This window comes from Phasianus colchicus, chromosome 30 (genome assembly GCF_987193195.1).
Source record: "Phasianus colchicus chromosome 30, bPhaCol1.hap1.1, whole genome shotgun sequence".
Lineage (NCBI taxonomy): Eukaryota > Metazoa > Chordata > Aves > Galliformes > Phasianidae > Phasianus > Phasianus colchicus.
The window spans coordinates 985,979-1,009,667 of NC_143465.1; the positions used below are offsets into that span (position 1 = coordinate 985,979).

The following is a 23,689-nucleotide window of genomic DNA, read 5'->3' on the forward strand; positions in this document are numbered from 1 at the left end:
GGCCCCATCCAACCTGGCCTTGAACACCTCCAGGGATGGACGGGGCATCCACAGCCTCTCTGGGCAGCTGTTCCAGCACCTCACCGCTCTCTCTGTAAAGAACTTCCCCCTGATGTCCAACCTAAATCTCCCTTCCCTCAACTTAAAACCATTTCCCCTCATCCTGCAGTTATCAACCCTTCCCAAGAGCTGACTCCCCTCCTGTTTTTGGGCTCCCTTTAGTACTGCAGGCTGCAATGATTCACCCCGCAGCTTCTCTTCTCCATGCTGAACAAGCCCAGCTCCCTCAGCCTGTCTTTGCAGGGAGGTGCTGCAGCCCTGCTCATCTCTGGGGCTCCTCTGGACCCTCTCCAACAGCTCCCTGTCCTTCTTGTGCTGGGGGCTCCACACTTGGACACAGTGCTGCAGGTGGGGCCTCACAAGAGCAGAGCAGAGGGGAACAATCACCTCCCTGTCCCTGCTGGCCACCCCTCTGCTGATGGAGCCCAGGATCCCATTTGCTTTCTGAGCTGTAATCACGCCCTGCTGCCTCACGTTCAGTTTTTCATCCCTCAGGACCCCCAGGTCCTTCTCTGCAGGGCTGCCCTCAAGTCCCGCTCCTTCCAGTCTGTAGGGATGCCTGCGATTCCTCCATCCCAAGTGCCAAACTCTGCACTTTGCTGTGTTGAACCTCATCAGGTTCACCCAGTCCCATCTTTCCAGCCTCTCGAGGTCCCTCTGAATGGCATCCCTTCCTTCCTGTGTTGGCCGCACAGGTGACGGCTGTGCTTGGATTACCTCGGCAGTAGCAGTTACTGCACATCCCGCATTACGTTCCCTTGTCTCAGAAAAGCGCTTCCATCCATGAATCCTCAGCATCTCCCAGTGGTGCCCCCTGTAGGTCTGGCCCACTGGCACAGTCAGCCTCCATCAGTCACACTGCTGGCTCAGCGCTAGCTCCCTGTTGGTGCTCTGGGAGTCTGGCAAATTGCTTCCTTCCTTCTCTTTCATCAGTGGAGCTCTCCGTTGAGAAACTTGATGGCCATTCAAACCAAGAGATTCAGCAAACTCACAGCCCATTGCATGCAGCCCTCTCTCATTATTGTGGCATCCGCAATGTACTGCTGGAAAGTTCCACCCTGGGATGGAGGCACCCACATCTCAGGCTCACGAACTGACCGGTTCTCACAAATCATTGGGTAGATGATGGTTTTGCAGTAGAAGCTTCCAGCTTCCAGGATTTTCTGTACGTAGTATTGGCCTTTCCTGAACTTACGTGTGAAATAGTTGTTGTTTTTTCCACTAAGAAAGTTACTGAACAGAGTAAAAAGTTAAAGATTTGGGGTGCTCTGACTGCGGTAGGTTTGAGCCAGGCACAAAATAAGGCAAATACAGAGGGTGGAGAGAGAGCCCAGCATGGGACAGAACAAATGTGCTCATTCTTGGAATTATTGCCCTCCTATCTCCATGGGAAAGTACAAATCATACCAAAGAACAGGTTGGTAACAGGCCTGATAAGGAAATGTATCACAGCAATGGCATCGGGGAGATTGTGAGCCTGAGATGCTCAACCACTGAGCACCACGAGAGCCTTACCTGTGCTGGGTTCAGGGTAGGTCACAGGATGATTTCACTGCCCAGGCACAATTCGCCCCCTGCCAACAGGGACCACGTGCCCAATACTGCAGTAATGAATAAACGTTGCTGCTATCACCAAGATCCTTGCCTAAATCGAAATGTTTGACTCTGATTTTCTCTCACCCTGGGTAACAGTGCCCAGGTCAACTGAGTTTTTTCTCCCCGTATCGGGGTTCTCAAACTCAAAGGCAAATAATCCTGGGCTTCACCAGGCAAAAAGGCACCCTTCAAATCCAGAAGGCGAACCCCAGCTACTCGCTCCTTCACTTGGCTGATGGCTTTGCTACCACTGGCTGCGTATCTTCAACAGTTCTATTACCTGCCCCCCAATCTTGTGCCAAACTGCAGCTCTTGCCATGCGATTTTTCATCGGCAAGACTGGGGTGCTGCATTTGGACTCACATTCAACGAATAATCCAAACTCCAAAAAGTGTTGTTACTTCTTTCATCCTTCCAACATCTCGTGTCCTCGAAGGGCACCCTGACAAAAAGCCTCCTGCTTTTAAGTTCCCTTCTATCGGGCTGCATTTCGGCTCTGCCAGCCGTCCCCGATGCCCCGATGTTGGATGAACCCAATTCAAGATTGGTACAATGTTGTTCTTCCCAGCTTGAAGCCAGACTTAAAATTTCCAATCTGTTGATCTTGCTTTACCCTCAGCCCCGTTTTTTATTTTTTTATCTTTAATTTTGTATTTAATTGATAAGATTTTTTCTTGTTGGCCAGCAGCTCCTACTGCTGTTACAAAAACCACCTCCGGATGGTAAATCTTTGGTAGCAGATGGTAATGCTTTGGTAGCCAGGCTCAGCCAGCCTGCTTGTGGGAATGGAATGTTGCTTCTGCATTTGATATTAAAAAGAGCAATTGGTTTGAAGAAGTAGGACGTCATGCATTTGTATCCTGTCACTCATCCTTAGAAACAGTTGATCTAAGAAGTAAAGCATTATATATGTTAGCAGCATGTTTTAGAAACATTATTACTGAATTATGTGATTAATTCTTTCTTGCAAAACTGGAGTAGTTGTTAAATGCTCCAAACAATGCGAGTGTAGTGTTAGGGATTAGAAAACGTATTGCAGAGCTGTTCTGTTAGGATAGGAAACTCCCAGCAAAAGGAAGGCAGAGTTAGCAAACATTGAAGAAATTGGGGCTGTACACAAGGCTGAACTGATGCTGTGATGCTGTGATTCTGTGATGCTGTGATTCCCTGATTCTGTGATGCTGTGATTCTGTGATTCTGTGATGCTGTGATTCTGTGATACTGTGATGCTGTGATTCTGTGATGCTGAGATTGTGTGATTGTGTGATTGTGTGATGCTGTGATGCTGTGATTGTGTGATTGTGTGATGCTGTGATGCTGTGATTCTGTGATTCTGTGATGCTGTGATTCTGTGATACTGTGATGCTGTGATTCTGTGATGCTGAGATTCTGTGATGCTGTGATTCTGTGATGCTGTGATGCTGTGATTCTGTGATTCTGTGATTCTGTGATGCTGTGATGCTGAGATTCTGTGATCCTGTGATTCTGTGTTTCTGTGATGCTGTGATTGTGATGCTGTGATGCTGTGATGCTGTGATGCTGTGATGCTGTGATGCTGTGATGCTGTGATGCTGTGATCCTGTGATGCTGTGATGCTGTGATTCTGTGATGCTGTGATGCTGTGATGCTGTGATGCTGTGATTCTGTGATGCTGTGATGCTGTGATGCTGTGATGCTGTGATGCTGTGATGCTGTGATGCTGTGATGCTGTGATGCTGTGATGCTGTGATGCTGTGATGCTGTGATTCTGTGATGCTGTGATGCTGTGATGCTGTGATGCTGTGATGCTGTGATGCTGTGATGCTGTGATGCTGTGATGCTGTGATGCTGTGATGCTGTGATGCTGTGATGCTGTGATGCTGTGATGCTGTGATGCTGTGATGCTGTGATTCTGTGATTCTGTGATGCTGTGATGCTGTGATTCCGTGATTCTGTGATTCTGTGATGCTGTGATGCTGTGATGCTGTGATGCTGTGATGCTGTGATTCTGTGATGCTGTGATGCTGTGATGCTGTGATTCTGTGATGCTGTGATGCTGTGATGCTGTGATGCTGTGATGCTGTGATTCTGTGATTCTGTGATGCTGTGATGCTGTGATTCCGTGATTCTGTGATTCTGTGATGCTGTGATTCTGTGATGCTGTGATGCTGTGATTCCGTGATTCTGTGATGCTGTGATGCTGTGATTCCGTGATTCTGTGATGCTGTGATTCTGTGATGCTGTGATTCTGTGATCCTGTGATTCTGTGATGCTGTGATTCTGTGATGCTGTGATGCTGTGATTCTGTGATGCTGTGATGCTGTGATTCTGTGATTCTGTGATTCTGTGATGCTGTGATGCTGTGATTCCGTGATTCTGTGATTCTGTGATGCTGTGATTCTGTGATGCTGTGATGCTGTGATTCCGTGATTCTGTGATGCTGTGATGCTGTGATTCCGTGATTCTGTGATGCTGTGATTCTGTGATGCTGTGATTCTGTGATCCTGTGATTCTGTGATGCTGTGATGCTGTGATTCCGTGATTCCGTGATGCTGTGATGCTGTGATGCTGTGATGCTGTGATTCTATGAACTGTCTCACTCCGTGAGAAGGTTGGGGTGTGAAGGCAGGCACCAGGATCCTCCCCTGTCTTTCTCCCTTTGTAGAAAGAAGGACCAGCAGGTATCCGCAAAATGATGCTCAGCTGTGGAATAAGTTAATTAATTAATGACTGGAAGTGGTGTTGAGGGACATGGTTTAGTGGGAGCTATTGGTTCCAGGTGAACGGTTGGGCTGGATGATCTTTTAGGTCTTTTCCAACCTTGGTGATTCTATGATTCTATGATTCTATGATTAATTAACTACGGATTTGCGCTTATGCAGCAAAAATTTGTGTTTGTCCCGTGTTTCCACGTTTAGTGAAGCGTCGAGAAGATTGTGAACCTAAAGCACTCGGCCAATGAGGAACCGGGGGAGAGGGAGATAAGGAGAAGAGGAGAACAGATGTAACTCTGGGTGCACTCCTGCTTGCAGGATGCCCGCCATTGCAATTGCGAATAAAATCCGCTTTATCAGAGATACCCTCCTAGAAAATTATTTGGATATTCCCCACGGGCTGAGCCTGCAGGTTTTGCCGTGAAATGGCGACAGCCGCTCCGTTGTCGCCGCCGCCGGCGCTGCTCGCTCCTCCCTCCGAGCCGCCGGGTTGGGGCTGCCGGCTCCGCCTGCTTCCCTTCGGAAGGACTCAACCCCTCTTCGGCTCCGGGTTTCGCTGTGGTCCTCAGCGGAGCCAAACGCAGCCGAGGCAGCGCAGCCTCCCGGCGCGGCTCTGCAAGCTGTGCTTTAATCGGGTGCTTTCATCTTTTGCATCTTGCCTTGCAGTGCGTGCGATTGCTGAGCTGCTCCCTGTAGCTCGCTGACCTGCTGCACTTCGCAGTAAAATCCTCCCCGGTCGAGGATGTTATTGCAGGAAACACAAACCTGGGCGTAATCTCCTGCAGCGATACTTTGCTTCCTTCTTTGGCTTCATTGGTCCTGAGGGAATGCTTCCGCCACCCTCAAAAGGTGCAGAATCACGGAATCACAGAATCACAGAAACACAGAAACACAGAAACACAGAATCACAGAAACACAGAATGACAGAATGACAGAAACACAGAATCATAGAATCACAGAATCACAGAAACACAGAATGACAGAATGACAGAATCGCAGAAACACAGAAACACAGAAACACAGAATGACAATCATAGAATGACAGAATCTTAGAATGACAGAATCACAGAAACGCAGAATCACAGAATCATAGAATCACAGATACACAAAATCACAAAATCACAGAAACACAGAAACACAGAATCATAGAATCACGGAAACACAGAATCACAGAATCACAGAATGACTGAATGACAGAAGCACAGAAACACAGAATCACAGAATCACAGAATCACAGAATCACAGAATCACAGAAACACAGAATGACAGAATCATAGAATGACAGAATGACAGAATCACAGACACACGGAGTCACAGAATCACACAATCACAGAATCGCCGAGGTTGGAAAGACCTCCAAGCTCACCCGGTCCAACCACCACCAGCAGCTCTCACTCATCCACGTCCCTCAACACAAAATCCAAACCTCGAACACCTCCAGGTGACTCCATCGCTCCCTGTGCAGCCCATTGCAGTGCCTGACCACCCTTTCAGACAAGCCTGAATATTTCACTCGTTCAGGCTGGATATTTCCTAACATCAGCCTGAATCTCCCCTGGCGCAGCTGGAAGCCATTCCCTCCGCTGCTCTCACTGTCACACGAGAGAAGAGGCCGACCCCCAGCTCACTGCAGCCTCCCTTCAGGTGGTTACAGACAGCAATAAGGTCTGCCCTGAGCCTCCTCTCCTCCACACTGAAAAGGTTGCACTGGTTACAACCAGCATAGAATGAAACCCTCCTTTTCCCTGGCAGTTCTGAAAAAGATCCATTTGCCGTGGATCTTTTTTTTCATCCTTCCAACACCTCGTGTCCCCAAAGGGCACCGCTTTACCCTGAAAAAAAGCCTCCTGCTTTTAGCTTCCCTTCTATCGGGCTGCATGCCCTGGAAGGTTCCCTTTCCTAACGGTGGTTGACACGGTTGAAGGACGGGATGCCATTCAGAGGGACCTCGAGAGGCTGGAAAGGTGGGCCCGGGTGAACCTGATGAGGTTCAACACAGCAAAGTGCAGAGTTTTGCACTTGGGACGGAGGAATCGCAGGCATCCCTACAGACTGGAAGGAGCGGGACTTGAGGGCAGCCCTGTGGAGAAGGACCTGGGGGTCTTGACAGACGAAAAACTGAACATGAGCCAGCAGTGTGCCCTTGCGGCTCGGAAGGCAAATGGGATCCTGGGCTCCATCAGCAGAGGGGTGGCCAGCAGGGACAGGGAGGTGATTGTTCCCCTCTGCTCTGCTCTTGTGAGGCCCCATCTGCAGCACTGTGTCCAAGTGTGGAGCCCCCAGGACAAGAAAGACAGGGAGCTGTTGGAGAGGGTCCAGAGGAGCCCCAGAGATGAGCAGGGGACTGGAGCACCTCCCCTATGAGGACAGGCTGAGGGAGCTGGGTTTGTTCAGCATGGAGAAGAGAAGCTGCGGGGTGACCTCATTGCAGCCTGCAGTACCTAAAGGGAGCCTACAGACAGGAGGGGAATCAACTCTTTGAAAGGGTGAGTGACAGTAGGACAAGGGGAAATGGTTTTAAGTTGAGGGAGGGAAGATTTAGGTTGGATGTCAGGGGGAAATTCTTTATGGAGAGAGTGGTGAGGTGCTGGAACAGCTGCCCAGAGAGGCTGTGGATGCCCCGTCCATCCCTGGAGGTGTTCAGGGCCAGGTTGGATGGGGCCCTGGGCAGCCTGGGCTGGCATTAGGTGGGAAGGTTGGTGGCCCTGTGTGTGGCAGGGGGTTGGAGATTCATCATCCTTGAGGTCCCTTCCAACCCTGGCCATTCTGTGATTCTGTGATTCTGTGAACAGGCCCTGTTCGTACCCTGCTCCTGCTACCAGGTTCCTACAACTACTTGGCAGTGTCTGTTCCCTCTGTGTGTTTTATTATGTTCCCCTAGGATCAATTTCCATAAAATACTCAAGGGCAGCACAGCGCGTCCACCTGCATATGCAGCCATCTGTCAGCTTGCTTTCCTCCCTTCTAAATCATTCATTAGATTCCTGTCCTCTCTAAAATGCTTGAATAGAATCATAGAAACGCAGAATGGCCTGGGTCAAAAAGGACCATCACCAAACTGAGCCAGGGAGGTTTAGGTTGGATATGAGGAGGAAGTTTTTCACCCAGAGGTGGTGAGGCACTGCAACAGGTTGCACAAGGAGGCTGTGGATGCCCCATCCCTGCAGGCATCCCAGGCCAGGCTGGATGTGGCTCTGGGCAGCCTGGGCTGCTGGTTGGTGACCTGCACACAGCAGGGGTTGGAACTGATGGGCATTGGGGGCCTTTGCAACCCAGGCCATTCTATGAGTCAATGATTCTATGGTACCCTATGGCGCCCTATGGGTTCTCAGGGCTGCCTTGTCTAGGGGTTGGCAACCCTGCACACAGCAGGGGTTGGAATTGATGAGCACTGTGCTCCTTTTCAACCCAGGCCATTCTATGAATCAATGATTCTATGGGTCCCTATGGCATCCCGTGGGTCTCTATGGCACCCTATGGATCCTTATGGCATCCCATGGGTTCTCTGGGCAGCCTGGTCTGGTGGCTGGTGACCCTGCACACAGCAGGGGGTTGGAACTGATGGGCATTGGGGGCCTTTTCAAACCAGGCCATTCTATGAGTCAATGATTCTATGGCACCCTATGGGTTCTCAGGGCCGCCTTGTCTAGGGGTTGGCAACCCTGCACACAGCAGGGGGTTGGAACTGATGGTCACTGTGCTCCTTTTCAACCCAGGCCATTCTATGAGTCAATGATTCTATCGGTCTCTATGGCACCCTATGGCACCCTATGGATGCTTATGGCACCCTATAGGTTCTCTGAGCAGCCTGGTCTGGTGGTTGGTGACCCTGCACACAGCAGGGGGTTGGAACTGATGGGCATTGAGGTCCTTCCAACCCAGTCCATTCTATGAGTCAATGATTCTATGGGTCCCAATGGCGCCCTCCGGGTCTCTCCGACTCTCGGATTATGCGCATGCGCACACCCGGAGGAAGGCGCGCACGCGCACGCGCAGCACTCGCTCCACCCCCTTCCTTCCGCCAAGGGGGCGCTCTACGGAGCGTGCGCGGCGCATGCGCACAGAGCGGCGCGGCCGGGCCGTGAGGAGATCGTGGCCGCCATGAGCGCGGCGGAGCCGCTGGGCGCCGGGCTGCGCTTCGCCGAGCGGCAGCTGAGGCGGCACGGATGGACGCAGGGTGAGCGCCGGCACGGCTGCCGCCGCTGGACCGGCGGGGCGCGGCTGAAGGGTCTCTCTATCCGCAGGCCGCGGGTTGGGGAAGCGGGAGGACGGCATCGCGCGGCCCATCCGCCCGAGCGTCAAGTGCGGCACCGCGGGGGTGAGCGCGGCCTGCAGCCCCCCCCCCCCACCGGCCCGCCGCCCCTCCTCACCCTCACCGCCATCTCCTCCCCCCCGCAGGTGGGGCACGACGCTGCCGAGCAGTTCTCCTTCCATTGGTGGGATCACGTCTTCAACGAGGCGGCGGCCAACATCGCCGTGCGGGACGGGCAGGTGCGGGAATCACTGCAGCCCCTCCCGAGGGGTGCAGCCCCTCCCCGTGAGCTCGCAGTGCTGCCTGGAGCCCCACCCCACCCCCCCGCTGCGACCCACAGCCCCCAGTGCCTCCAGTGCCACCCCCAGCCTCTCCCACAGCCCCCAGTGCCTCCAGTGCCGCCCCCAGCCTCTCCCACAGTCCCCAGTGCCTCCAGTGCCACCTCCAGTCTCCCCCGGTGCCCCCAGTGCTGCCTCCAGCCTCTCCCAGTGCCACCCCCAGCACTGCCCAGTGCCCCCAGTGCCACCCCCAGCCTCTCCCAGTGCCCCCAGTGCCGCCCCCAGCATTGCCCAGTGCCCCCAGTGCCACCTCCAGCCTCTCCCACTGCCTCCAGTGCCACCTTCAGGCTCTCCCAGTGCCCCCAGTGCCACCTCCAGCCTCACCCAATGTCTCCAGTGCCATCTCCAGATTCCTCAGTACCACCACTAGCCTCTTCCATTGCCCCCTGTGCCACCTCCAGCCTCTCCCAATGACCCCAGTGCCACCTCCAGTCTCTCCCAGTGCCTCCAGTGCCACCTCCAGCTTCTCCCAATGCCCCCAGTGCCACCTCCAGCCTCTCTCAGTGCCCCCTGTGCCACCTCCATCCTCTCCCAATGCCCCCATGCCACCTCCAGCCTCTCCCAGTGCCCACTGTGCCACCTCCAGCCTCTCACAGTGCCCCCAGTGCCACCTCCATCCTCTCCCAGTGCCCCCAGTGCCACCTCCATCCTCTCCCAGTGCCCCCTGTGCCACCTCCAGGCTCTCCCAGTGCCCCCAGTGCCGCCTGCAGACCCTGAGCATGCTCCCAGTGCCACCCAAAACTCCCCACAGCCCCCCCACTGCCATCTGCAGCCCCTCAATAGACCTCTGTTGCTGCCCCCCCCCCCAGTACTGCCTCGAGCCCCTCCTCGTCCCCCCCAGTACAGCCTGCAGGCCCCAAGCACGCTCCCAGTGTTCCTCCAGTACTGCCCAGAGCTCCACAGTGCTGTCTGGAACCTTTTAGCACAATCCCAATGCTCCCCACTATTGCCCAGAGCTCCTCCCAGTGCCCCCAGTACTGCCTGTAGCTCCCCAGTGCCCCCCCAGTGCTATCTAAGATGTCCTAGCATGCTCCCAGTGCCCCCATGTACTGCCTATAGGATTCCAGTGCCCTCCAGTACTGCCTATTGGATTCCAGTGCCCCCCAGTACTGCTTATAGGATCCCAGTGTCCTCCAGTACTGCCTATAGGATTTCAGTGCCCCCCAGTACTGCTTATAGGATCCCAGTGCCCCCAGCATCCCCCAGGGCTGCCTAGAACCCTGTAATACAAAGCCACATGCCCTGCCCTCCCCCCTTCACCCCCCCCAGTACTGTCTGGGTTCCCCCTATGGCTTTCCAGAGCTCCCAGTGCCCCCCGTTGTGCCTAAACCCCTCCATAACAGTTCAGTGAGGCTCTGGGCTGTGACCAAACGCTCCGTTCCCTCTCTCTGCCCCCTCCTCACCCCCAGGACGGGGTCTGCGTGGAGGCACGTTCAGAGCAGCGCTTTGGGGTCAGCACTAAGAAGCCCCACAAGGTCCCCCCCCCAGGCAGCACGCTGTATGGCCACTTCATTAAGGTAATGACCCTGGAGCAGTGCTGCTTCCCAGCCTGCTGCTGCTTGCACCCCCTCCCATTTCCATACCCCCCCTTCCTCCTATTTCCATGCCCCCCTTTTCCATGCTTTCAGTTCCACACCCACCTTTTTCCCAACCCGTTTCCATGCTTTCCCATCCCCCCTATTTCCATGTCCCCAGTTCTGTGCCCACCTTCTACCTTCCACCTTTTTCACCTCACCATTTCCACGATCCCTTATCTCCCCTATTTCCATGTCCCCCCCAATCCCTTCCATTTCCATGCCCCTCAGTTCCACACCTGCCTTTTCCGTCCCATTTCCATGCTCCCATATCCCCCCCGATTTCCACACCCTTCTGTTTCCAACCTCCCCTCTCCCCTTATTTCCACGCCCCCTATTTCCATACCCTTCTTTTCCCACTCACTATTCCCCCCATATCCATGCTCCCAGTTCTACACGCACCTTTTCCATCCCACCATTTCCATGCCCCCTTTCCTTCCCATTTCTTCATCCCCCATTTCCATGCCCTCCCATTTCCATGCCCTCCCATTACCCCATCCCCCTCCCTTTTCCACACCCTCCATTTCCATGCCTTCCCCTTTCCATGCTCCCCTATTCCCCCAATTTCCATTCTCCTCAGTTCCACATCCACCTTCCCATCCCACCATTTCCATGCCCCCTATCCCTCCCATTTCCATGCTTCCCATTTCCACACCTTCCCATTTCCATGCCCCCCTGCCCCCCTCCCTTTTCCACATCCTCCATTTCCATACCCTCCCCTTTCCATGCTTCCTTATCCCCCCCATTTCAGTGCCCCTATTTCCACACCCACCTTTCCCATCCTTGTTTCCATGCTCCCCTATCTTCCCCATTTCCACACTCACCTTTCCCATTCCACCTCTTCTTCCCCTATTTCCTTGTCCCCTGTCCTCCCCACTTCCATGCCCCTTTTTTCCATGCCCTCATTTCTTCCCCTCTCTTCTGACTCCCCTTATTCCCACCCCCCCAATTCCCACGCTCCCCTTTTCCACACAGGCAGCCACGCTCACGGCCCATGGGGAGGAGCCCACCAAGCAGCAGGGGGGCTCTGAGAGCAGCGAGGAGGAAGAGGAGGACAAACTGGACCGCTCTTCGGCCAGGAGGCACTGTAGCATTGAAGCGTGGGGGGAGGGAGTTGGGGGCCATCCTGCTGCCACCTCCTTCCTGGTGACACTGTGTCCCCTCTGTCCCTGCAGGCTGACAGATGAGGAGCTGGTGCGGGTGTGCGGGGGTCGCACGGCACACAAGTGAGTGGTTGGTTGTGGGGGTGGGGCTGGGGGGGGAGTCTATGTGCTCCCTGCTCTGGGGAGGGGGGGCTCATTCCCCACTGTGTCCCTGTTGTTGCAGAGGTGCACGGCACGGGCTGACCATGAGCGCCAAGCTGGCACGGCTGGAGCAGCAGGAGCGTGCCTTCCTGGCTGCTAAACAACATGGTGTGGGGGGGCAACCTATGGCCCCCCAGAGCAGCCCCCCTGCAGAGCTTCAGGACAGCAGGAAGAAGAAGAAAAAGAAAAAAAGGGAACTGTTGGTGGATGGAGCTGATGTGGAAGGGCTGCAGAGCCAGGAGGCGAATGGAGGAGAGGAGGAGGTAGGAGAGGAGGAGAGGAGAAAGAAGAAGAAAAAAAAGAGGAAGGAGAAGGTGGAGGAGGTGGTTGAGATGGAGGTACCTCCAGAGGACACTGGTGGGCCAGAGGAGGCTGAGCACCACCCTGGGGTGGAGAGGAAGAAGAAGAAGAAGAAGAAGAGGCGGAGGGAGGCAGAATGAATGCAGCCACATGGCTGGGGGGGTCCGGAGCCCCCTGTGGTGCATTGGGTGCTCAGAGGAACCTGGGGAGCTCTGTGTGCCCCATGGAATCTGCCTGCTGGCTGGGAACCCAGCTCCCACCCAGCCCTGAGGATGGGACCAGTTTGCCGTCAGCCCATGGTGGAGCAGTGCGAGGCCAGAGCGATGCGAGGGCAGAGCCTGCACAGTACTGGGTTCTCCAAAGGGTTTTTTGTCTTTTCTAATACATTTTTATTGCAACCAAACAATCCTGAAGTGTGAGACGCAGCCCTTGGTGCCTGGCTCTGTACCTGGAAGCACTCGATGGGGCTCCGACCACCCCAGCACTGAGCCCCTACGGCAGCTGCAGGACGCACTCAGTGCCCGGGTACGGGGGGAGGTTGAGGCCGTACTTCTCCTGCAGCGCTGCGGGCACAAACCGCCCCCCCAGGAAGTGGTAGCGCCCCGAGAAATGCACAGCTGCCTTCTTGGGGGCCGTCAGTGAGATGAGCATGTCGGGCCTCAGCCCATCCGCCCGTCCCTTCTCCACGTCCCAGCCTGCAACACAGCCCGTGTTGGAGCACGCTGCAGTGCTGCAAATGCAGTGTGCTTCTCCCCCCTTCCCTCCCCCTCCCAGCGGCGGGTCTGTCCGTACTCACCTGAGGGGATGTCGATGCTGGCGATGGGCACTGTGACGCTCTGCAGGGTGCTGAGGATGCTCCCAAACGGCTCCCGCACCGCTCCCTTGAAGCTGAACCCAAAGATGGCATCCACCACCAGCCCATACAGCCCATCGATGAGCGCAGCCTGCGGCGGGGGGAGGAGCAGTGCGGGGTGAGGAATGGCAGTGGGGTTGGATCCAGCAGCAGGGTAAGGATGGGCAGTGGGGTGAGGAGCAGTGTGGGGTGAGGAGCAACACGGGGTGAGAAGCAGTGTGGGGTGAGGAGCACTGTGGGGTGAGAAGCACTGTGGGGTGAGAAGTAACTGTGGGGTGAGAAGTACTGTGGGGTGAGGACCAGTAGGGTGATGAGCACTGGCAGTAAGATAATCAGTACTGGGGGTAGGAGCAATATGGGATGAGGAGCAGTGTGGGGTGAGGACCAGTAGGGTGATGAGCACCGACAGTAAGATGATCAGTACTGGGGGTAGAAGCAATATGGGATAAGATCCAGCAGCAGGGTAAGGATGGGCAGTGGGGTGAGGAGCAATATGGGATGAGAAATGGTGTGAGGTGAGGAGCAGTAGGTTGATGAGCACTGACAGTAAGATGATCAGTACTGGGGGTAGAAGCAATATGGGGTGAGGAACAGCAATGGGATGAGATCCAGCAGCAGGGTAAGGATGGGCAGTGGGGTGAGGAGCAATATGGGGTGAGAAATGGTGTGGGGTGAGAACCAGTAGGGTGATGAGCACTGGCAGTAAGATGATCAGTAGTGGGGGATGAACAATAATGGGGTGAGAAGCAGTATGGGGTGAGGACCAGCAGTGGGTAAGAACCAATATAGGATGATGACCAGCAGTGGGGCAAGGACCAATATGGGTTGAGAACCAGCAGGGTGGTGAGGACCAATATGGGCTAAGAACCAGCAGGGGGCTGAGAAGCAGTATGGGATGGGTACCAATATGGAATGAGGACTAGCAGTGGAGTGAGAATCAGTAGGGTGGTGAAGAGCAGTGCGGGGTGAGGACCAATACAGGGTGATGATGACAACTGGCAGTAGGGTGAGGAGCAGCAGGGTGGTAAGGAGCAGTGTTGGGTGAGGATCAGTATGAAGTCAGGCCTGGCAGAGGGTGAGGAGCAGCATGGGGTGAGGAGCAGTATGGGGTGAGGAACAGTGTGGGTTGGGGACTAGCAGTGGAGTGAGAACCAGGGGGGTGGTGAGGACCGATACAGGGTGAGGAGCAATATGGGGTGAGGACTGGCAGTGGGGTGAGGAGCAGTATGGGGCGAGGACCAATATAAGGTGATGACTGGCAGTGGGGTGAGGAGCAGCAGGGTGGTAAGGAGCAGTATGGGGGGGTGAGGATCAATATGGGGTGAGGCATGGCAGTGGGGTGAGGACCAGTATGGGGTGAGGAGCAGCAGGGTGGTAAGGAGCAGTATGGGGGGGGTGAGGATCACTTATGGGGTGAGGCCTGGCAGAGGGTGAGGAGCAGCATGGGGTGAGGAGCAGTGTGGGGTGAGGAGCAATGTGGGTTGGGGACTAGCAGTGGAGTGAGAACCAGGGGGGTGGTGAGGACCAATATAGGGTGAGGAGCAGCATGGGGTAAGGAGCAGTGTGGGATGGGGACTAGCAGTGGAGTGAGAACCAGTGGGGTGGTGAGGACCAATATAGGGTGAGAAGCAGTATGGGGTGAGGAGCAATATGGGGTGAGGACTGGCAGTGGGGTGAGGAGCAGCAGTGGGGGGAGGACCAATATAAAGTGATGACTGGCAGTGGGGTGAGGAGCAGCAGGGTGGTAAGGAGCAGTATGGGGGGGTGAGGATCAATATGGGGTGAGGCCTGGCAGCGGGGTGAGGACCAGTATGGGGTGAGGAGCAGCAGGGTGGTAAGGAGCAGTATGGGGGAGTGAGGATCAATATGGGGTGAGGAGCAGCATGGGGTAAGGAGCAATGTGGGATGGAGACTAGCAGTGGAGTGAGAACCAGTGGGGTGGTGAGGACCGATATAGGGTGAGAAGCAGTATGAGGTAAGGAGCAATATGGGGTGAGGACTGGTAGTGGGGTGAGGAGCAGCAGTGGGGGGAGGACCAATATAAGGTGATGACTGGCAGTGGGGTGAGAAGCAGCAGGGTGATAAGGAGCATTATGGGGGGGTGAGGATCAATATGGGGTGAGGCCTGGCAGCGGGGTGAGGACCAGTATGGGGTGAGGAGCAGCAGGGTGGTAAGGAGCAGTATGGGGGAGTGAGGATCAATATGGGGTGAGGCCTGGCAGCGGGTGAGGAGCAGCATGGGCTGAGGAGCAGTACAGGCTGAGGCCCAGCAGTGGGTCACTGAGGCTCGCCTGCAGGACGCAGCCACGGCCCCAGCAGTGTCTGCTGTCTGCTCACCTCCGCTGGGAACTCGGTGAGGAAGGGGATGTCCATCTTCTGGCACTGCGTGGTCAGCCCCTCAAAGAGCGGCTTGTTGGGTCTCTTGGGGTAGTGCACGGTGGGGTGATATCCCTGTGGGGACGGCGGTGCTCAGCACTGAGCTGGGGGGGATGCGGACCCCCGAACGCAGCCCCCCTTTGGGGCACTCACAAACATTTTCAGGTGCCGGGCGCACACCAAACCGTCACCGCCGTTGTTGCCCGGCCCGCAGACCACCAGCACGGCAGGGGGGCTCGTGGGGAAGGAGCCTGGGGGGTACGCCTGGAGGAGGGGGGACACGTTGGGTTGTGCAGGGCGGTGGGGGGGGGAGGTCACCCTGCAGCCCCCTCCTCCCCCTCCGTGCTCCCACCTTGGCGATGGCGGTGGCACAGCTCAGCCCCGCCAGCTCCATCAGTTGGTCCACGCTGAATTTATAGTCGGTGAAAAGCTCCTGGTCGATGGCCTGAGCCTCCTCCTGCCTGGGGGGGTGGGTGAGAGTGGGAGGGGGGGCACGTGAGACCCCAGTGCAGCGGGGTCACAGCGCTGCCCTCCAGCAGCACAAAGCACCTGGGGTTGGGGGTCCTCCGCATCCTGTACCCCCTCTGCTCCTCCCACAGTGTGGCCCCCACACCCACCTCTGTGCCCCACATATCCAAAGAAGCACAGACCCCCTCCCCCCCACCATGTACCCCCCCATACCCGGGAAAGCATGCCCTATGCAACCCCCCCTACACCCCCACTGCCCCATCCCTGAGCAAGCACGGCCCCCCACCTGTCTCCCCCTGCACTCCCCTACAGCCCCCCCGGCCCCATATTCGAGATACTGCGGCCCCCCCCGCACCCTTATGCACCCCTTCGCACTCCCCCGTGCCCCCATTACCCGAGGCCACGCGTTCCCCCCGGACCCCCCTATGCACCCCCCTATACCCTCCCATACCCCTCACCTTGCCCCATACCCGACCTACCGCGGACCCCCCACGTACCCCCCCCCGTCCCATCCCTGAGGAAGCCCCATCCCCCCGCACCGCCTCACCCTGCTGCCCCCTATGCGCACCCCCGTACCCCCACGATGCCCCCCCGTCCCATACCCGAGGTAACGCGGTCTCCCCTCGCTCTGTCCGTGCATATCGCGCTGCGGGGAGCGGCCCCAGCCCCACTCCGGACCCCAGACCCGCCTCGGGCAGCGGCCCCCCGCCGCCACCAGCAGCCCCAACCCCCAGCCCAGCCCCCAACCCAACCCCCAGCCCAGCCGTGCCCGCATACGGCAGAGAGGAGCGGGGACGCGCACGGCGCACGCGCGGAGCGGGCGGAGCTGCGGGGAACGACGCGGTGCTGCCCCGCAGCGGTCGGAGGCGGGCGGGGCTCCGCTGCGCTGTGCTGCGCTGCGTTGCACTGTGTTGCATTTCGTTGCATTGCAGTGTTGTTTTGCATCGCTTTGCATTGCACTGTGCTGTGTAGCACTGCATTGCACTGTGCTGTTTTGCAATGTGTTGCATTGCACAGTGTTGTTGCACTGCATTGCTTTGCATTGCATTGTGCTGTGTTGCACTGTGTTGCTTTGCGTTGCATTGCAGTAATGTTCTGTGCTGCATTGCTTTGCATTACCCTGTGCTGTGTTGCACTGTGTTGCATTGCATTGCACTGTGCTGTGCTGTGTTGCACTGCATTGTGCAGTGTTGTTTTGCACTGCATTGCTTTGCATTGCACTGTGCTGTGTTGCACTGTGTTGCTTTGTGTTGCATTGCAGTGTTGTTTTGTGCTGCATTACTTTGCATTGCACTGTGCTGTGTTGCACTATGTTGCATTGCATTGCACAATGTTGTTTTGCACTGCATTGCTTTGTATTGCACTGTGCTGTGTTGCACTGTGTTGCATTGCATTGCGCAGTGTTGTTTTGCACTGCATTACTTTGCATTACCCTGTGCTGTGTTGCATTGTGTTGCACTGCATTGCACTGTGCTGTGTTGCACTGTGTTGCTTTGTGTTGCATTGCAGTAATGTTCTGCGCTGCATTCCTTTGCATTGCACTGTGCTGTGCTGTGTTGCACTGTGTTGCACTGCATTGCATTGTGCTGTGTTGCACTGTGTTGCATTGCGTTGCATTGCACAGTGTTGTTGCACTGCATTCCTTTGCATTGCACTGTGCTGTGTTGCACTGTGTTGCACTGCATTGCATTGCATTGCAGTGTTGTTTTGCGCTGCGTTACTTTGCATTGCACTGTGCTGTATTGCACTGTGTTGCACTGCATTGCACTGTGCTGTGCTGTGTTGCACTGTGTTGCACTGCATTGCACTGTGCTGTTTTGCAATGTGTTGCATTGCACAGTGTTGTTGCACTGCATTGCTTTGTATTGCACTGTGCTGTGTTGACCTGTGTTGCTTTGCATTACATTGCAGTGTTGTTTTGCATTGCTTTGCATTGCACTGTGCTGTGTTGCACTGTATTGCACAGTGTTGCACTGCGTTGCATTTCATTGCATTGCAGCATTGTGTTGCGCTGCATTGCACTGTGGCTGTGCTGTGTTGACTGTGTTGCATTGCATTGCAGTGTTGTTTTGCACTGCATTGCTTTGCATTGCACTGTACCGTGTTGCACTGCTTTGCATGCATTGCACTGTGCTGTGCTGTTTTGCACTGTGTTGCACTGCATTGCACATTGCTGTGTTGCACTACATTGCTTAGCATTGCACTGTGCTGTTTTGCAATGTGTTGCATTGCACAGTGTTGTTGCACTGCATTGCTTTGCATTGCACTGTGCTGTGTTGACCTGTGTTGCATTGCATTGCACAGTGTTTTGTGCTGCATTGCTTTGCATTGCACTGTGCTGTGTTGCACTGCTTTGCACTGTATTGCACTGTTATGTTGCCCTGTTGCCCTGTGTTGCACTATGTTGTGTTGCACTGCATGGCATTGCAATCTGTTGCACTGTGCTGCATTGCTCTGTGTTGCACTGTGTTGCAATGTGCTGTGTTGCGCTGCAGTGCTCTGTTGCACCACATTGTGCTGCATTGCTCTGTGTTGCACTGCACTGTGTTGCATTGCAGAGTTGCACTGGTTTGCTCTGCGTTGTACCACATTGTGTTGCATTGCTCTGCTGTACCACATTGCTCTGTGTTGCACTGTGTTGTTGCATTGATCTGTGTTGCACTGCATTGTGTTGCATTGCACTGTGTTGCACCACATTGCTCTGTGTTGCATTGCTCTGTGTTGCATCACATTGCATTGTGTTTCACTGCATTGTGTTGCACTGCACTGCTTTGCTCTGTGTTGCACCACATTGTGTTGCATTGCACTGTGTTGCACCACATTGCTCTGTGTTGCACCACATTGTGTTGCATTGCTCTGTGTTGCACTGCACTGTGTTGCATTGTTCTGTGTTGCACCGCTTTGCTCTGTGCTGCACCACATTGTGTTGCACCACACTGCTCTGTGTTGCACCACATTGTGTTGCATTGCACTGCATTGCACCACATTGCTCTGTGTTGCATTGCTCCGTGTTGCATCACATTGCGTTGTGTTGCACTGCATTGTGTTGCATTGCACAGTGTTGCACCGCATTGTGTTGCATTGCACTGCTTTGCTCTGTGTTGCATTGCATGGTGTTGCACCGCATTGTGTTGCACCACGTTGTGTTGCATTGCACTGTGTTGCACTCCATTGCTCTGTGTTGCACTGCATTGTGTTGAATTGCATTGTGTTGAATTGCATTGTGTTGAATTGCATGGTGTTGCACCGCATTGTGTTGCATTGCACAGTGTTGCACCGCATTGTGTTGCATTGCACTGCTTTGCTCTGTGTTGCATTGTATTGCGTTGCACCGCATTGTGTTGCACCACGTTGTGTTGCATTGCACTGCGTTGCACCGTGCTGGTTTGCAATGTGTTGCATTGCACAGCGCTGTTGCACTGCATTGCTTTGCATTGCACTGTGCTGTGTTGCACTGTGTTGCTTTGCGTTGCATTGCAGTAATGTTCTGCGCTGCATTACTTTGCATTACCCTGTGCTGTGTTGCACTGTGTTGCATTGCACTGTGCAGTGTTGTTTTGCACTGCATTCCTTTGCATTGCACTGTGCTGTGTTGCACTGTGTTGCTTTGCGTTTCATTGCAGTTCACCGATGGTTGGCCAGTGACTGACCAATGGTTGACCAACGATTGGCCAATGATTGATCGGTGATTGACAAATGATTGACAGATGGTTGACCAACAGTTGACAAATAGTTGACCAGTGGTTGGCCAACTGTTGATCAGTGGTTGACTGATGGTTGGCCAATGATTGACCAATAGCTGACCAATGGTTGACCAATGTTTGGTTGGCCAATGGTTGACCAACAATTGAGCAGTGGTTGGCCAATGGTTGACCAGCAACTGACCAGTGGTCGTCCAATGGTTGACTAACCATTGACCAATGGTTGACCAGTGGTTGGCCAACGGTTTGCCAATGGTTGACCAACAATTGACCAGTGGTTGGCCAATGGTTGACCAGCAATTAACCAGTGGTGAGCCAGTGGTTGACCAACAATTGACCAGTGGTTGGCCAATAGTTGACCAACCATTGACCAATGGTTGACCAGTGGTTGACTAATGGTTGGCCAACGGTTGGCCAATGGTTGACCAACAATTGACCAGTGGTTGGCCGATGGTTGACCAACAATTGACCAGTGATCAGCCCATGGTTGACCAACCACTGACCAATGGTTGACCAGTGGTTGGCCAACGGTTTGCCAATGGTTGACCAACAATTGACCAGTGGTCGGCCAATGGTTGACCAGCAATTGACCAACGGTTGGCCACTGGTTGACCAACAGTTGCCCGTGAGCCAGCACTGTGCCCAAGTGGCCCAGAAGGCTTTTGGGATCCTGGCTTGTGTCAGACTCTATGTGGCCCCATGAGGGTCAGCCTCTGCTCATAGGTAACAATGATGGGACAAGAGGTGGTGGCTCACACTGTGCCAGGGGAGTTGGGTTGCATCTTGGAATTAATTTCTTCTCCTAGAGAGCAGTCACTGAAACTGCCCAAGAAGGGGAAAGGGGTCACTGTCCCTGGAGACGTTCAGGCACCACAGAGATGTGGCAGGTGGGGATGTGGTTTGGGGGGATGGGTTGGGGTTGGGGATGGGGCTCTTGGGGATCTTTTCCAACCGTAATGATTCCACGATTCTATGAAAGCACACCTTTATGGAGGGAGATCTTACAGCACAAGGAGAGCAGTCGGCTCCGTGCCGCGTTGGGTGGTGGAAGCGCAGCTCTGCTCCGTGTTCCTCCCGGTGCTCACAGCAGACTGCAGAACTGAGACAGCACCGTGCAGCCCCCCAGATCCTTGGGTCCGGCCCTGGTGCTGCGGGGGGGGTCGGGGGCCGTTCGTAGTGCTATCACTGCGGGGATGGAGGGTGGGAGCGCGGGGGGATGGCGAAGCTTTGGTGCTGGGGAAACGCATCGTTATGGTTTGCAGGAGGTTCCTCGTTGGATCATTGTTTGGGTGGGAGAGGGGGGTATTTTACTTCTAGCCTCTCCCACCCCGTTCAAATTGCCCACCTCCATCTCTGGAAGGAAAATTTCTTTCCAGGGCTGTGCCTAGGATGGGATGAACACAGCACTTCCCCATGCATGGGTGGGCTCCATCCCCCATGGCAATAACCCCACGCACTCCGGCCCTGCACACCCCCTTACCTGACCCCACGGGTGGTGCCCTCGGTGCAGCTTCACCCCCATCCTGCCCTGTGTCCCGGAAGGACCTGCAGGGGATGCAGGAGGGAAGATTTATGGGCGATGCTGGGATTGCCCCACAGAGGAGCTCAGGGCAGAATCCTACTCACACTGTGCGTCTCCGTGGCTGCGTCCCACTGATGTGGGGCAGTGGGGAGCAGAACTGCAGCGGGACAAGGTCCTGTGGGCAGCAGCATGATGATGGGGTGGCATGGGGTCTGTGCATGACGTCCCCATCCACCAACCAACCAACCCCCCCTCAGTGCATGCAAGCACGGCTCAGGAGCGTGCAGAGCTTTGCTGCTGTCCCCATACCCCACCAGCCCCCCGATCCCGACCCCCGTGGTGGGGGGCTGCTCACCAGGGCCGGGGTGGGCCGGAGGCAGAGCTGCATCTGGAGGGTGCGGGTCAGCCCAGTCACAATCCTCTCACCATCTGCCCTGGGGGTGCCCTGTACCTGGCAGCGGGACAGCAGCCTCAAGGCCTCCTGGTAGTGCCTGACGGCCCTCTGGAGGTCCCCCAGGTGAAAGCGGGCAGCCCCCAGCCCCTCACATGCTTTGCACTGCCCCAGCACATCCCCTGCGTGCCAAAGGGTTGCATCAGTTCTGGCTGCATGGTGAAGCATCACGGGGCTCGCTGCAAGCTCTGCTGGCTGCTGCACAGCTCCGACACGTGGCACCGGGGTGTCCTGGGGATGCTGCCCCTTACCCGAGTCCCGGAAGGCCTGCAGGGCGTGCAGGTAGTTCTCTGCAGCGGCCTCGTGCTCCCCAAGCTGGCTGAAGGCGTACGCCAAGTTCCCAAAGCACTGCCCCTGCGCCCTCCGGTTCCCCGCAGTGCCTGCAATTCATCACCGGGGTTCATTTTTGTACCACCACCCCCCCCGCACAGAGTGAGGCTGTGATGCCGTACCGTGCAGCGCTGCCGCTCGCCGGTGTGGGGCCAGGGCTGCGCTGAAGTGTTGCAATGCATTGCGGGCAGCACCCAGGTTCTGCAGCACTGCAGCCTCCCCGCTGCATCCTGGTGCTCTGCGGCATGCGGCGAGCGCACGCTCAAAGCTCTCTGCAGCCAGCGGGAAGATGAGCAGCTGGGAGTAGCAGAGGCCGATGTCGTTGTAGAGCTTCCCTGGGGGGCACAGGGGGAGCGTTGGGTTGGGGTCAGGCATCCATGCAATGGGAGCAAAGGGTGGGGTTGGGGTCATGCACCCATGCAATGGGAGCAGAGGGATGGGTTGGGGTCTTGCATCCATGCAATGGGAGCAGAGGGATGGGTTGGGGTCGTGCATCCATGCAATGGGAGCAGAGGGATGGGGTGGGTCGTGCATCCATGCAATGGGAGCAGAGGGATGGGTTGGGGTTGTGCACCCATGCAATGGGAGCAGAGGGATGGGTTGGGTCATGCATCCATGCAATGGGAGCAGAGGGATGGGTTGGGATCTTGCACCCATGCAATGGGAGCAGAGGGATGGGTTGGGGTCGTATATCCATGCTATAGGAGCAGAGGGATGGGGTGGGTCGTGCACCCTTGCAATGGGAGCAGAGGACCCGGTGTGGAGTTACCCTGCAGGGCTGGATCGGAGATGCTGTCACAGAGCGCCCAGCACCGGGCGAGGGTCCCCGCGACTTCGGCGGCCCCGAATCGGCCGCTCTGCAGCATGGAGCCGCTCGCTCTGCTCAGCGCCACGGCGGCCGCGTCGGGGCAGTGGACCCCCGCGTAGCCCCGCGCCGCCTCCAGGAAGCAGCGGGCGGCTCTTTCGGGCTCCCGCATGCCCAGGTAGCAGCAGCCCATCGCCACGCTGCTCCCCGCCCCGTCGGAATCCCGCAGAGCCTCCGGGAAATCCCGCAGCCCTTCGTGAGCCGCAGCGACGTCGAAACGGAGCCCCTCCGGCCGTTCCCCGTCCGAGGGTCGGGATTTGAGGAGGAATTTCAGCCCCTTTCCGGGCTTCCCGGCCTCCACGTAGGCGGCCCCCAGGCGGAAGGCGCAATCCCTGCGCAGCCATGGGCTGGGGGTGCGCAGCGAGAGTCCCACCGCCCTCCTGAAGCAGCCCAGTGCCTCCCGCGTGTCCCCCAGCCCCAGCGCCCGGCACCCGGCCCGCGTCAGCCCCTCGATTTCAGCCACCCGCCCCGCTCCATCGTCCCCGTCCTCCCCGTTGTCCCCCTCCCCCGAAACGGGTTTCTCCTTCCCTTTCCTCCGACGTTTCCTCCCGGGGGCTGCGGGGGCCGGGGGGATCGTGGGCTCCTCGGAAGCCATGGGCAGAGATGAGCCGACGGCTGTGGGGGGAGCAGCGGGGGTCTGCCTGGAGACAAGTGAAGGGGTGTAGGGTCATTAAGGTGAGAAGACAGCTATACAACTGAGTCCAACCATCAGCCCATCCAAGCCGGGAGCATGATCACGGAATCACTCCGGTTGGGAAAGACCCCCCAGGGCCACCCCATCCAGCCATCCCCCCCGTACCGCACCCCGCACCCACTCATGGAATCGTTCTGTCTGGAAATACCTCCGAGATTGCCAAGCCCACCCATTGACCCGTGGGCACCCTTCTCACTCATGGAGTCATTAGGGCTGGAAAAGACCCCCACCCCCACCCCATCCCCCTAAGCACGTCCCTGTGTGCCCCATCTCCGCGGTGCCTGGACTCTTACAGGGACAGTGAAACCCCTC

General features: G+C 56.2%; 3 protein-coding genes across 4 annotated transcripts; 1 reads left to right on the forward strand and 2 right to left on the reverse strand.

Moving 5' to 3' along the window:
* Positions 1 to 8,367: 8,367 nt before the first annotated feature.
* Positions 8,368 to 15,421, forward strand: GPATCH4 (G-patch domain containing 4). Of its 2 annotated transcripts, none has more exons than XM_090126936.1 (7): positions 8,368 to 8,526; positions 8,594 to 8,667; positions 8,748 to 8,840; positions 10,349 to 10,456; positions 11,489 to 11,613; positions 11,689 to 11,739; positions 11,840 to 15,421. In XM_090126936.1, the coding sequence occupies exons 1-7, from the start codon at positions 8,451 to 8,453 to the stop codon at positions 12,255 to 12,257; spliced, it is 945 nt and encodes a 314-aa protein (XP_089983062.1). In that variant the 5' UTR covers positions 8,368 to 8,450; the 3' UTR covers positions 12,258 to 15,421. The 2 variants fall into 2 exon arrangements, with proteins under 2 accessions (XP_089983062.1, XP_031465024.2); XM_031609164.2 differs by having other exon boundaries at positions 11,489 to 11,595.
* Positions 12,610 to 16,604, reverse strand: NAXE (NAD(P)HX epimerase). Its single transcript, XM_031609165.2, has 6 exons — positions 16,417 to 16,604; positions 15,699 to 15,807; positions 15,500 to 15,610; positions 15,308 to 15,421; positions 12,914 to 13,061; positions 12,610 to 12,812 (listed from the first exon to the last, which is right to left on the reverse strand). Exons 1-6 carry the CDS (start codon positions 16,587 to 16,589, stop codon positions 12,610 to 12,612), a joined length of 858 nt encoding a protein of 285 aa, XP_031465025.2. The 5' UTR covers positions 16,590 to 16,604.
* A 3,879-nt stretch (positions 16,605 to 20,483) lies between these two features.
* On the reverse strand, positions 20,484 to 23,203 carry TTC24 (tetratricopeptide repeat domain 24; the record flags this gene model as incomplete). The annotated part of the gene is made up of 7 exons (XM_090126857.1): positions 20,484 to 20,748; positions 20,996 to 21,060; positions 21,142 to 21,212; positions 21,393 to 21,610; positions 21,740 to 21,868; positions 21,941 to 22,153; positions 22,588 to 23,203. Coding segments are annotated over 7 exons (1,464 nt in total), but the record flags the coding sequence as incomplete, so codon positions are not given.
* Between the last annotated feature and the right edge of the window lie 486 nt (positions 23,204 to 23,689).

What these genes read in the sequence shown, in the direction of transcription:
- GPATCH4 (XM_090126936.1), top strand. Translation starts at nt 8,451, where the DNA reads ATGAGCGCGGCGGAGCCGCTGGGCGCCGGGCTGCGCTTCGCCGAGCGG. An exon ending in GCGGCACGGATGGACGCAGG is followed by an intron (nt 8,527 to 8,593) that starts GTGAGCGCCGGC and finishes CTCTATCCGCAG; the next exon opens with GCCGCGGGTTGGGGAAGCGG. An exon ending in TCGCCGTGCGGGACGGGCAG is followed by an intron (nt 8,841 to 10,348) that starts GTGCGGGAATCA and finishes CCTCACCCCCAG; the next exon opens with GACGGGGTCTGCGTGGAGGC.
- NAXE (XM_031609165.2), bottom strand. Translation starts at nt 16,589, where the DNA reads ATGCGGGCACGGCTGGGCTGGGGGTTGGGTTGGGGGCTGGGCTGGGGG. An exon ending in GGGAGACCGCGTTACCTCGG is followed by an intron (nt 15,808 to 16,416) that starts GTATGGGACGGG and finishes CCACCCCCCCAG; the next exon opens with GCAGGAGGAGGCTCAGGCCA. An exon ending in CCCGGCACCTGAAAATGTTT is followed by an intron (nt 15,422 to 15,499) that starts GTGAGTGCCCCA and finishes CCGTCCCCACAG; the next exon opens with GGATATCACCCCACCGTGCA.